The sequence below is a fragment of the Punica granatum genome, chromosome 2 (genome assembly GCF_007655135.1).
Source record: "Punica granatum isolate Tunisia-2019 chromosome 2, ASM765513v2, whole genome shotgun sequence".
In the NCBI taxonomy this organism is placed as follows: Eukaryota; Viridiplantae; Streptophyta; class Magnoliopsida; order Myrtales; family Lythraceae; genus Punica; species Punica granatum.
Window position 1 is genome coordinate 2986505 of NC_045128.1, and position 14332 is coordinate 3000836.

Below are 14332 nucleotides of genomic sequence, written 5' to 3' on the forward strand. Positions count from 1 at the left end.
TCCACAACCACCCCAGCGCTTAATCAGAAGCAAGGAATCCAAGTTTTGATGATGATGATGATGACCCCAAATGCATATATAATTCAACCAAAAATATTCGATAATTAAATCGGTCGGCATACAAGATTGACGTTTTAGTTACAAAATTAGATGAACAATTAACAAACGTTAGGTGTAACAGAAGGAAAGCACGAACCTTCCATCACCCACTTTTACTAGAAAGAATTATGACATATTCTGGTTAACCAATCATGCTAATTGTTTCTATTTGGGCCAATTTCATCGTCCCTCGAATATAATATGAACTATTTCATCTCCCTCCCGAACCTCCATTGATGCTTTCCTTTAATTCTCTTCTCTCGTTCAATTATATTGCTTGCAACATTTACAAGATCATAGCCGCTGTATTTCGAGCTAGTTTATCATTAACTAAGCTTGCTCGTCGGTAAGTCTTTTGTGAATTACTCGTTTGGTTTTTACCGATCCGATGTTGGCACGGTTCAATCAAGTCAAAAGTTCTCACCAGTCGAGTCCGTTGGAGTCCTTCCACTTGATTGAGCCGTGCCAATATCAGAACCGCATGCCCTGAAAGGACTAGATCTAATAACCAAATGATTTTAAGTTCTAAGATAATCACTCGACCGTACAGTATGTTCATAAAGAGCGATCTCTCATTTAATGTCATTGTCATGGCTTGAAAGAAGCGGGAATGGGTTGAAATAGGTTACAATTATGTTGATATACTTACTCATATTTAGTTACATGTTTAATTGCAAGGATGTCAATTAGTAAGCCATGACAAATAGGGTTTCTTTTGGAAAGTAGATAAAACGTTGTTGATTCGGTTAGTTTGAGGACCAATTGGAACAAATCACAATCTATAGGGACTATTTTGTAGAAAAAATACTGGGCTTTGGACGGAAAGGCCCAGAATTGTACGGACCCCGGCCCATCATCTCCATTTAGAATCGGATGAACTTCTCAGTCGTCTTCCCCAAGAAGAACCCCCCAACCAAATCATCCAATCCAAAACCCTAGAAATCAATATCAAGGCAAAACCAAATTTCCACTTCATCACGCTCAAATTCTGCTTGATCAGAGGTGAATTAGGTGTTTCCGAGCAAAATCCATGGGATTGACGAACTTCATACTGACGGTGGCCGGGGTGAGTGCGGTGGTCCTGCTCCTGAGGAGCGACGTGAAGCAGTCCGCGGTCATCTTCCGGCGCAACGTCAAGCACATCCGGAATTGGCTCGAAGAAGAATCCTCTGCGGCTTCCAAGTAATTACTGGCTACCTTTGTCGTTCTGCTTCCTATATGACACTGCTCTTCATGTGTATTTGCGCATCTTTGATCCCGGAATTCCCTCGAACAATGGGAAGCAAGCTGACGATCGTAGGTGATCAATGGACTTTTATCGATAAAGCTGAGAAATTTGATACTGTGTCACTCTGCCGAAGAATGATAATGAACAGATGCTACTCTATAATTTTAACAGTGACGACTTCTGTGCTCGATGGTCGGAATAATGTTTGAGGCCCCTTCGATGGTGTAACTTTTTTGTTCTGATCCGATGACATTGGTAACTGACTGATTGACAGATTTCCGATCCCATTTGATGGCGTAGTTGCGGGTTTATTTTGTCACATTACTATGATGTAATTCGATCTCTATGCTTCATTGCCTCGGTTCATTCGTCTGCGGTGATTAGTTGGGCAGGCAGTCTATTTATAAGTCCGAACTTGTTCTTTCACTTGGCCCGGGATCAGCCATTCCGCTCAATAGTTCTATTCCATTGTATATATCAAATTCGTTTGTCCTGTTGGTCGATTCTAAGCTTAAACTATGACTAGTAAGTTGTTCTGATGACCTTATCTGAACTGGTCTTTATTTTCTCCAGGGAGATCGAGAAGAAAACCAAAGAGCTAGAATCGAAGGCGAAAGACATTCCCAAGAAGGAGGACAAGCACTAGTTTCACACATATGGAGGCTCGGTTTTTTTTTTTGGTAATTCGGTTGCATTTGGCCGTGCTCTTTTTGCGACTGAATAACTTGGGATACAGTATATGGTTAAAGCTGGATCTGGTCTCTAATTTTTGTTGTTGATCAATTCAAGTCTCTCTCTTTGGGCTGATCCGTGAGCATAAACCAAAAACGATGTTGATGAATTTACTTCCATTGGTAGCTATAGCCTCGGCTACTGTTGATATTACTGCCCGACTTCAAATCCAGGTTAGATTGTAGTCCTCGAGGGGGGACATGGATCCCGCGCCGTCGAGGCCAACAATGGATAGTTGCTATGGCCTGATCTCGATGGTTCATGTTTTGTTCTGTCGAAACAACTTTGGCGGTCAATACAAATGTGGAAGCTACAGAGCAGAGCTCTCGGTTGCTCCTAATTAATTGATTAATTGATTGATGGTTATCAATCATCAAATGATTCTAATCATGCATTTTTTTTTAAGGATTTGACTCTTTCAAATATATGCATATATACATATAATTGATGGACAAATAGCTAGCTGTGAAGCTTCATTATACCTGTCAGGTAACACATATAATCAAATCACCTCTTTCAAGTAATAAGTTTGAACGTTCAAATTTTCGATCCAGAGAAGGCGTCGTTCGTACGTAATTTAGATGTTAAGGTAGCATGTGGTATTCGTACGTAAGGATCGGGTCACAGGTGGAAAAACTTGCACTCTTTCCCTCCTTATATACATTCCACAGCGTAGGTAGTCCATTCTTTGGTTAGGAATGGCGCGTGCTATGAAATCTCTCGTGTTCACACTCCTCTGCCCTCGTGACTAGATTGATGCACAGAATCGAGGGAGAAGGACATTAGTCGCCAAGTTTTGACCGTCAGGAATTAATTTTTCCATGAGCTGCGACCGGCGTTTATTTGGGTGTCAATTTATTAACGTGATCACAAAATATTTTTAATGAGTTTTGAATTGTTGTATTGTAGGCAAATTTGAAAGCATGAGTTAGAATACTATTATTTTAGAATCAAATTTGAAAGCACGAGTTAGAATATTACTATTTAGAATGAAATGCACGATAAATTCCAAAAGAAAAATTGATTGTGTGGCACAGATAATAAATGTCTGTAATTCTAATTTCTCTAATTCTTGAAGTTTGACTTATATCAAACCTCATTATACTTGCATGTGATCGAGGAAAAAATCCCTCATTTCCTCGATCACATGCAATTATACTGTGGTTTGACATAAGTCAAACTACATTGTTTCCTAATCAATTAATTACTGGTCATTATTAACAGTACTAATACTAATAGTGGCTCTTTTTACGCATAATTTTACTTATGCATACATATATATATATATATATGTATGTATGTATCAATTGTTTTCTTGCATTTCCTCGACCTCCTTTTTTGGGGTTATAGTAAACTTGGTTTGCTTCAACATCACCAGACAAAAGCAGTTATACGAGAAGGGAAGAGTTCTGAAATAATATATGTATGAAGGCAGGTGGTCAAGCAATCGGACGATTAAGCTCGACCGCAAAACAGTTCAAATTTTTGGTGCTAAACAAATATCGTCGAACCTGACCGGTATGAACTACTTGGTGATACGCAATTCAGAACTATTCAAAAGCTCACATGTTTCATGCCCGCGAAGATGACAACCTTCAAGTAGCTGGGTTTTGAACCGTGTGTGGGGCGACCAATTAAGAGTCTTAGAAAGGGTATTGTTGAGGGGCATCTTCGGAGAAATTCATGATTTGACTTGCAATACCAATCAAATGAAAAAAAATCAAAATTTTCCACGACTGGCTAAGCTTGTCAAATTTTTTGGGTTTAATTTTTTGCTGAATAATTCAACTTATTCTCATTCCAACTGTTACTAAACCGACCCGTTCTAAGTTTAAAATTAAATAGGCAAGGGTTATAAAATTAATAATATGATCTCCTCTCTACTTATTCTTCGCAACGATTCTTCTTATGTCCCGATCTCATCTATAAAATTCAAAGATCCATCTAAGCTCTCATACGCATGGAGCGCTCTACGGTCTGGTCCATCGTGAAAAATGAAGAAAATTATACTGCGAATAATCCGTGTAAAGCCATACGCCATCGCCATCGTTTTAAACGTTTTCCTACTACGTTTGCAGGTTCTGAACCATGATCTTTAATTCTCACGTCAATTCAGTTTTAGATTATTATAACAATTTTCCATTTCTGTCGAATAACCTCCAGATTCATCACACACACACATATATATACACACACACACACACTAACATGTACCGGCAGTACATGCAGAGTATTTAATGAATAATGTTTTTGTTAATTTTTTCGGTGTGTATTCTAGTATCTAGAAGTCTAATGAGCTCCCGACTAATCTAGTCAAATCGGGTCGGCCCACTAGTTATTGGATAAAACTCTCACAGCGTAAATTTTCATCATTCACAAGACTCGAACTCCAGAGCTTGCTTAAGGGAACAAGTTCCAAATTGTTTGAACTGGTTTTTGTTAATTTGTTAATGTAAGACATAATTTTATAAATTTAATTATTGATTTATTTTAAGCCGAGTCCAATCACCATCGATAAAAAAATATATTCATAGTACCTCTCATAAGTTACCTCTTTTACAATATAATTAAAATTAATAAATAGTAAAAATAGTAAAATAACTAATTAAATAGAAAAATTTGAAGCGAAGTGACATCAGAAAAAGTGAGTGTGGAGAGAAAATATCGGAGGTGTGATGAGTGGAAAAGAGAGAGAGTGCGTAGTTATCTTTGATAATTTACAATTTTATCCTTTATCCAATGGTTATTATAAATTCAATTATGCAGTAAGAGTAATATTGAAAAAATAAAGGTTAGACTTTCATTGCCCATATAGTATTAATAGGTATAATTCAATCACTGAAGAAAAATAATAATGTTAACTTTCTTTTTGTCCAATAAAAATAAGAACATTCAAGAAAAGATTTAGTGTCTAGTTTACATAATGAAATGGATAATCTTCCAAATAAATATCAAATTATTTTGAGAAATAATTGTCATGTCTATAGTAATTTTTAAATTTTTAATTACAAAAATGAAATTTTAAGTAGCAGTTTACGGTGTTAGAATTAGAGTTAAATAGCTTACCAAAAAAAAGAATTATAGTTAAAATAGGCAGACTTTGTAGGAGCCCCCTCTGGAAAATTGATGCATGGAGGATATAAAAATTCATATATATATAACCAGCCGAGCTATAATAAACTGTAAAACAAGCACCAAAAGGGGAAGAGAAAGAAAGCATCAAACAAATCACTCAATACTATTGCGAGGAATTAATTGACATGATATCACCAAAATTAAATTTATTTCAATGTGTTATTATATATATATACATAACTAAAAAATCAATCCTTAATTGCATGGACCTCTCTTATAACAAAAAAATTAAAATTAAAAAAGCAATTCACATAAGATTTTGAATGTCACATATCACGCACTACTTTTATGTATGTTCTTAGTTTTCGTCTTTGTTACAATGTAAGACTGAACTAAAACTAAAATTAGATTATAAAACCGATCGAGTTCAACAAATTCGACACTAGATATGAAATCCCCCTTGGCTATAATATATATATATATATATATATATGTATGTATATATGTATATGTATGCTGAAATTCCAGGTCTTTCTACAAAGTTACCGCATCCACCCCCCAATGCATCGTATCTACTAAGAGACTAACAAGCTATAATCGATCTCTTTGCTTCATGTTTTGGCAAGAGATCCTAATTGTAAGGGAGAGGGTAAATTTGCATCTGAGACAAAATATGTTCAAAGTTGTCTGTGGATTTCTCGACGGGGTGAGTGTGGGTGCCTTCGTAGGTTGTCACTACCACGGACTCGTCTCTTGTTAGTCGTTGGACTTGCTTCTTCACGTTGCAACCTTGATATGTGCACCTGTAGTAGCTCCTGCAAGAAAGAAAAAAATTAGGACCATCATGAACTACTTGGCTCTGCATGTATATACTCTATAAAGTTACTGTATATATCGCCAAAATGACTATTGTTCAATAATCATGATTATTGTATTATAATGTCTTCCATTATATCGTAACCGATACATTACACAACATTAACAAGTTCTAATGCTCATCATGTATGCCCTATGGGTACATTTAGTAGCTGCACATCATCATGTCCATGAATTCTCTAAAAGATACATTTAAGTGAGTCGATTAGACTACGTAAAGATAATTAATTAATAAGGGAGACAACCATAAGCACCAAGCTATGCTTTACTTATACAAACAGCTTCATGCTATTTGCGGTGTAATATAGCATGAAGGGATTATGAGAATGCATCAAGATGCAAAGATGTTAACCACGCGAACTGAGACCGTTATAACTCGACCTATCATTCATTCTTTATCATTTCCCGTTCCCCCCAATACGTCACACGATAGTACTCTGTAACAATAAGTTAAAACATGATGCGGATGCATGAGAGACTATCTATACTAGGAGGCCAACCATATGTACTTGCATATTTAGAGAATCTCCTTTTCTTGTAGATAGTGTATTAGAACTATGTTGCAATCTGATTTATTAAGAGGAACTGTTCATTCAATATAGAGCAAGAGCAGCGCAGTAGAACAGGATTGGATAAAGAAAGAGAAGAACTAACAGAAATTACAAGAATTATGTTTCAATAATGAATTCAATCAAGCTTTGAAGCCACACAAACGCACACACAGATATACATATGTTGTTTTATTGTATTTAACCGAAAGTTCCAATAAGCACACCTATATTATTGTAATCATAATATAGCTGAGACATCGGATCGCCTGGAGATATCAGAGACGCCCCGAGATATTAGATTGCTGCACACTATGCATGCTAATAGGATGTATCCACTCATGAAGTGAATTTAACTATTGTACGGATTAGGATTATACTAGGCTATTATTAACGTGGGTTAATAGTTTGAAGTGATCCTTAATTAATTAGTACATATGGATTGAGTTTATTGCTGATGGTTTCATTTCAGTCATCACATCAAGCCATTGTCCGGCATATTATACCACAACCACATTCAAAACCCTAGACAGGTCTTTTCTTTTTAATTTTATATTAATAATTCATGACATACTAAAAAGGGGAAAAAATAATGGCCGGAAAAAAGTGCTTTAGTTTCCTGGTATAAGTACATGAAGGTGAGGCCCTTTCTATTTTCAGAAATGAGGATCGCATATATGTAATATCGGCATCTGCTTCGATCAAAATATCTCACACAAGCACGAGTAATATATGATCTCTAGCTTTCAACATATATCGTGGAGGGTCGATGAATTATTATTCCGTTCAGAAATTGAAAGAGAACATACACGATCTCCATTATAAGTAATCGAAAGACATGCATGTATAGTTATGCCGAAGAACAAATTAAGAATATTAATTACCTCGGGAATTTGTTGTTCTTGACAGCCTTTTGGCCATACTTTCTCCACCGATACCCATCGTCCAATATATCGACCTGGCTCCTCGTCTGAAATGCAAACCTTGGCCTGCGCACCTTCTTCCCCCCCTTCAGCTTCTTTCCCGACATTTTCTCCGTACTCTCGGATTCAACACCTTGGTGATTATTCCTAACACAGTGGTGATGATCAGGATCTTGATGAAGCTGATACTGATCATGATGATCTTTGTTGGTAACTTCTGGAGCCGATGACAGCGAAATGTCAGCGATATGGTTGGTGGCCGATTTCAGCCCAAATAGGCCACTTGATGAGTAAGTACTCCCGACGTCAAAGTTCATGGTGCCACCACCTCCGCCATAGGCAGGCGGTGCTGCTGATGACGAGCAAGGGAAGAACATTTGGTAGTTCTCCATGACCCTACCTCAATAAGAAGAAGAAAGTTAATGAGGAAGAAGTGGAGAGAAAAAAAAGAAGAAGAGGAAGAGGAGGAAGAAGAAGAAGAAGAAGAAGAAGGAAGAAAACTGTGGTCTAAAAAGTTTGAGTTGTGATATTAGAAGGGATCAGTAGGCGGCTTAGCTTGTGCACCAAAAAGAAAGAAATCTAAGAATATAATTATTTATATTCGTTCATCGGATTCAGTCAAATCGGTCCGATGGAAAAAATAGAAAACACGAGAAGAATGACTTTATATTGAATTGACACGAGAAGCTGGATCTAAATGGCTTATACGTGTATATACCTTAGCAAGGGTTATTTCAGTAGTTTGACGCTTATTTTCGTTAAATTAAATCTCAAATTCGATAGTCATGAGCGGAGAAAATCTTTAATTTGGGAGAGTTTTATTGCTTAGTAAGCCGATCCAGCTCAAACTAGATTAGTCAGCGCCGGTTGAACTTTTGAATACCGGAATATACACCGAAAATTAACTTATTTTCAATGCGTCCGTTTATAAGTGGTTTGACCATGTCCCATTCAAAAATTTAATTTAAGTGATAGGTGGTAATACTCAATTTCTTATAAACTCAATAATACATGAGAACAGAGAATTCTTAATACCCATTCTCACGCGCAGAATGGATATGGGATCGGACTCATATGAGATGCGAAGTCAACAGAGAAATGTGCCCAAAGGGTTGCATAGCATGAGCGCATAACAAGGATACATAAGTAGCATGTTACCCGCGAAATGAGACTAGATGTAATGAATTTAGTACAATAAAATTGCGTAGGATGTTTATTAATTAACAATATATTAAACTAAATCATGATTATGGTATATATCGTGATCGGGGCTAACGTGGAGGGCGGGAAGTCCGTATCGTCTCGATTTAGGCAAAGGAAAATGTCATGGCTACATTAGCGGGTGATTTGATTAGGCAAAAAGTGCTTAAGGGTTGAAATGGGGGTGGCGGCTTTCATCATTATGGAGAAGACAATTATTGTTGTATATGTATATATGGTGGTGATAGGTGAATTAAATCTTTCACACGCACCATTACGGGACCAGATGTGGGTACATTGAAAAGTCACATCTAGGACGACGAAAATGGATCATCGGATGTTTGAATTTATGTGACTTATATAAGAATAAGACTAACAATTAGAACAAGTACTGCACATCTTTTATCTTTTATTAAAAAATATATAAACAAAAATTTCGGTTACACCGGATATTTATGAGTTTAATAGATGAAAATGGAAAAACTTAAAGCGACATGTAGTTCGACTAATGAGAATTGAATTTGAAATCTCTATCATATAGCGTATCTATCTATATATTAGTAAAATTAACTTGAAACGTAATAAATGCATTTCAATTAATACATTTGAAAAGTATAAAAAGATAAATATTATTTTAAAATTAGAAGAAATTATAATTTCAAAACGTTGAAATACACTAAGAAAAATAAAATACCTTTTTTAATCAAAATAAGCAAACAGGAATCATTAAAATTAATGGAAATTTTAAAAGATTTCCAAAAAATCACTAATATTAAGAAATTAAATCTATCAATAAAATTGTATTGGACATTTTTCAATATTATTAGGGTAATAGATAATTAAAATAAGCATATACATTGCACGGGACAATTAATTGCAAAATTATCATTGAATTTTAAAACTTACTTTGATTTTTACACCAAAAATTACCCTACTTTATTGAATCGAATTGCATTTAATAATGAAAAGTATTATAAAAGCTTATAAGAAAATTAATTTTTCTAAGAGTGGTTAATATTAAATAACATGAACCAGTATATGAAAATTAACATGTGCAACGCATATATAATGAAAATTATCTTGTGCAATGCACGGGCCGATTAGTTGCAAAATTATTATTAAATCATAAAACTTTCTCTAATCTATCTATATATTAGTAAAATTAACTTGAGCGAATGCATTTGAAATTTATAACAAAGATAAAATACTATTTAAAATTATCAAAAATAATATAATTTAAAACATTGAAATGTTAACAAAAAAATGCAATACCTTTAAGCATAAATGAATCAATAAAGTTATTGAAAATTTTTAAATTTTACCAAAAAAACATGCAATATTAAGAAATCAAATCTACGAATAAAATTCATTTTATATTCAAAACTGATGATCATGTTAAAAATTTTAAATTAGTAATATATATAACTTATTATATTTTACATTTAAAAGCTTAAATACAATAAGAAATGCATATATATAATTAAAATAAGCATGTACAATGCCCGGGATGATTACTAGCAAAATTATTATTGATATGTAAAACTTACTCTAATCGTAAGTAAAAATCACTATGATTTTTAAGCAAAAAATTACTCTATTTTATTGAAAATTATTGTATCAAATTGTATTTGATAATGAAAAATATTATTATTCTAAATAAGAAAATAAATTATTATTATTATTATTCTAAATAAGAAAATTGATCTTGCTCAATATGATTAATTAAAATAATACGATTACCGATATATGAAAATCAAACTGTGTAACGTACATGATAGACTAGTCCTGTTGTATTATATCCCATTTCTTAAATATATTGGAGATTTTTTTTCATCGTGTATCCATTTATTCAGAAGTCCATCGGGCTCTTACTAATCCAGTTTAAGCCAGATCGGCATATTAAAGGGGTAGAACTTTCTCAATTTGATTTCTCTCTATTCACATTACCCGAACACGATATATATGAGAGAGTTTTCAATATAATAGAACGTCACATTATATATATATATATATATATATATATATATAATTTTTCTATATTATTATTGCATTACTTCCATATATACCGATTACTTAGAAATTTCCTCAAATGTTTCGGGGAGTATTATCTCGACGTAATGATATTAAGACACGACTTTTTTCTTTTTCTTTTTTCATTCAGCGCAGTTGCCAGTCTGATACAATTATAGCTAACCCTTCCAATGAGAACGTGGTATGTGAAGGAGCCAGGGAGGGAAGGGGCCAATCCCCAATCCACTCAAACCTCAAAAGTCTACTGGCCAAAGCGCAAAATTCAGACCTGACATAATGGCATATGTTTTTCTCGGTAATTAAAAGTTTTCAGATTCGATACTCATTTGTTTAACTCTTCGCGTAGTTTGTAATATTCCTCATCAACAATATATAAATAAATAAATATATATATATATATATATATATCTGAGTTTGCTGTTCCTTGAGAGTAGCGTATTGATGGATAATTCTGAATCAAAATAGATCAAAGGGGATAAATTAATAGCGAGTCCTATAATTTGAATAATCGAATTACCGAAATGGATATATTACGGGGCTGACAATATACATCATCTTGATCGTTATGCATATGTATATGCAAAATCATGTTTATTATTTTAAAAAAAAAGTCTTTTTTTCATTTTGTTTGTAATTTCCTTCCCTTTTTATTTTTTTCGATGAGGGAAAATAAATTGGAGTGCATCTTTCTTCTGAATAATGCAGCAGTCGGCAAAGCCACTGATCTCAACAGCGAAGCAGCTTCCATGAAGTAACCTAATTGTGCCTCGTGCGGTTCATGCATGTGATTATTAGTGTTTGGCCTCCCTCCCTTTGCTTTCCGTCATCTCTACCAACTAAGATCATATCAGATATTGAAAGCTTAATATTATGCGTGTCTTGTCATTCTCCGTATCTGAATATTCATAAGCATTATGTACGTAAATACACTACTCGCATAATTAAAATTAAACATACATACATACATAAATATATTTTGCAATAGGGACCGTTGGACTTCTGGATATCATAATATACATTAAATATATATATATATATATATATATATTTGGCAGCAGAGAAGATCGGTAACTTCACTCTCCTTTCTTCTCGATAGATTAATTTTGAGATCCGTCGTTTATTTGATTGATTGGTGTAAAATGTTAAAAAGAAAAAAAAAAAGCAATCGATATAGGAACTAAGGGAAGAAGTTTCCTTCTATTAGCTAGACGCCGGAAAACATACTATAGTCAATGAATAATGAGGTCGAACTACGGGGAAAATTCTCGGTTCCGCATAAATAATCGACCACATTATTATAATTCTCAATTCCACAAGCGCGGTTTCCTGATGTCACTTATAATTGCTATATCCCGCCATACCGAAGGCAGTGGTCAGCAGCGGCGGCTCCTTGACATCGTCACTGCTTCCGCCTGCCAGGACATTGATCTTCAATGGCAGCAACACGCCGGTGAGTTAGATCGATGAAGCTGAGCGAGCTCAAGTCGTCGGGCCTCAGCTGCTCCATCAAACGATAGTATCATCAATAAAATTCACATCTACTACTTTCACGATGGTTGATTCCAGTCCATTCACTGGATCGTTAATCGAAAACTTTTTCCTGAACATGGAGACCTAATTGCGTGAAGCAAATGGGAACTTGGATTACATGACCATCTGGCAAGAGTTTATTGCTTGGGACATATTAGGAAAACTAATCGACCGGCCGCCCTTGAATCAAGTGCCTTTGTCTGCATGTATCTAAAACACGTATCGTAGCACGTTTTCCCAGTGCATAGTAAGGGCGGGCGTTGTACTAAAACAACCCTAATGTAAGCATCGTGCGTCCTTGGTGCACTGACTCGAAATGCAACTGATGATCTAACATGTATAAGATCGGTTATTTCCTCTCATATAATATGTACGTGTATGTACATAGGAACAACATCAGCTAGCTAGGATTAGTGTAAGTATGCCAACATAGATCAAAGGGAGGACATTCATGTCCTACTCACGCTCGTGATATGTAATATTGCATCTTTTATTCACTCTTCATAAGTTTTTACTACAAGTTATTTCTATTTACAGATATTATATGTTCTTTCTGGTCGAGCGGATCCCTCTTAAGCCAAGAAGTTCGATCCATATTCTTAGATACGTCTCGTATCCTTCAAGTCTTTTCCGGCAGAAAACGATCGGCTAATGAAGCGTCCCTGGCCTTGCCAATTGTGTATAGTGGCCTGTTCAGGCCGAAAAGGAAATTCGGTGATTAACCTCGGTTTTTTCAAAACATACCCATTAATTAATTTTTCTCCATTTTTTTTCCCATTTAGATGGACAGGTCTAATTTCCCTTTCTTCTTTTTTTTTTTGTCTTTTTTGGCCTTGAATGGAAATTTGAAATTACATGTTTGCTTTTATTTCAACCGAAAAAGAATCCAAATTGAACAGATCATTATGGAGGAATAACACTCAATTCTTTCAGATCTTTTCCCTCTATATATGCATTCAGAAATGGGAGATATTGTGTCTCCATTGATACATATCCTTGATATTTATCGATGCATTCATGTGGACCGGCTAACCTTTGGCGTGATAATCCTGATCAAGCGGGTTTCACTCCTCTCTGACACCAGAAACCGCTCAAATCGATCTGTGGTTAGAAGGGCCAGCTAGGCTGGCTGGCTGGCTGGCTTGCTTGATAAACATGGATGATTGAATGAGGAATCTAATTGGAAAGAGACTGATCAAACCAGAGAAGTCAAAGGAGCAAGCGGAGTGAATAGCATGTGGGTTTGACATTTGAAAATGACTCGTATTTGTACACTCATATGTCCATATACATACATGAATATATATAACTTATGTCGGCTAATCTTCTGAATTTCAAACACACACGCACGCATAAATATATATACTCATGTACGTACGTACATATTTATGTATATAATTAAGATTATAGCCAAATCCTTGGAGGGACTATAGGAATATAAACTTTCTGAGTTAAGGGGGTGAATAGTAATATGAAAATTCGAAAGACGATATGCCCTCTCGGTTCATCCCTCGTATTTATGATACGATTGAGCGGCCCCTGAATTTCCAGAGAATTTTGAACAATAATTAGTTAGCCAAAAAGCTTTTTTTTCTTGGGTTTTTGTTTTCGAGCTTTTGGGATGGTCAAAGTAATTCATTCATCCGTTTCTTGCTCTTAAAAGCTCAAGTGGCCCTCTCATTGCTCGTTTATGAAAATTAATCGAAACCTGACAGTCAGCATAGTCTAAAATTTATTTTCTTGAATAGTCATATAAGAAAAGGGCCGGAATTATATATAATTTTTCAAAGCATAATTGCGTTATTATTATTATTATTATTATTATTCCATATCCCTTGGTCATATCAATCGGACAGCAGGATCCAAGTCAATAGCACGTTACTAATAGATTTGGTATTTCAGCATGAACTATTGGAGGCCCTACGATCATTCCGATGACCCCGGACCCCGAAAGATGATACATTCAGATTTACTATACAAATGCTTGGAGCGAACTTGAAATGATTATGTGTTCCACAAACACGCAGGCATATGATACATGTGCGTGTGATGCGTGATGGGATCAATATGGGCCCGGAGCCCACTCAAGG

The 14332-nt window shown here is 35.2% G+C and overlaps 2 protein-coding genes across 2 annotated transcripts; one reads left to right on the forward strand and one right to left on the reverse strand.

Moving 5' to 3' along the window:
- Nucleotides 1–977: 977 nt before the first annotated feature.
- Nucleotides 978–2188, forward strand: LOC116194287. Its single transcript, XM_031523060.1, has 2 exons — nt 978–1281; nt 1901–2188. The coding sequence occupies exons 1-2, from the start codon at nt 1130–1132 to the stop codon at nt 1971–1973; spliced, it is 225 nt and encodes a 74-aa protein (XP_031378920.1). The 5' UTR covers nt 978–1129; the 3' UTR covers nt 1974–2188.
- Nucleotides 2189–5389: 3201 nt separating this feature from the next.
- Nucleotides 5390–8077, reverse strand: LOC116194774 (probable WRKY transcription factor 75). Its single transcript, XM_031523661.1, has 2 exons — nt 7443–8077; nt 5390–5949 (listed from the first exon to the last, which is right to left on the reverse strand). Exons 1-2 carry the CDS (start codon nt 7871–7873, stop codon nt 5766–5768), a joined length of 615 nt encoding a protein of 204 aa, XP_031379521.1. The 5' UTR covers nt 7874–8077; the 3' UTR covers nt 5390–5765.
- Between the last annotated feature and the right edge of the window lie 6255 nt (nt 8078–14332).

What these genes read in the sequence shown, in the direction of transcription:
- LOC116194287 (XM_031523060.1), top strand. Translation starts at nt 1,130, where the DNA reads ATGGGATTGACGAACTTCATACTGACGGTGGCCGGGGTGAGTGCGGTG. An exon ending in GAATCCTCTGCGGCTTCCAA is followed by an intron (nt 1,282 to 1,900) that starts GTAATTACTGGC and finishes TATTTTCTCCAG; the next exon opens with GGAGATCGAGAAGAAAACCA.
- LOC116194774 (XM_031523661.1), bottom strand. Translation starts at nt 7,873, where the DNA reads ATGGAGAACTACCAAATGTTCTTCCCTTGCTCGTCATCAGCAGCACCG. An exon ending in AAGAACAACAAATTCCCGAG is followed by an intron (nt 5,950 to 7,442) that starts GTAATTAATATT and finishes TCTTTCTTGCAG; the next exon opens with GAGCTACTACAGGTGCACAT.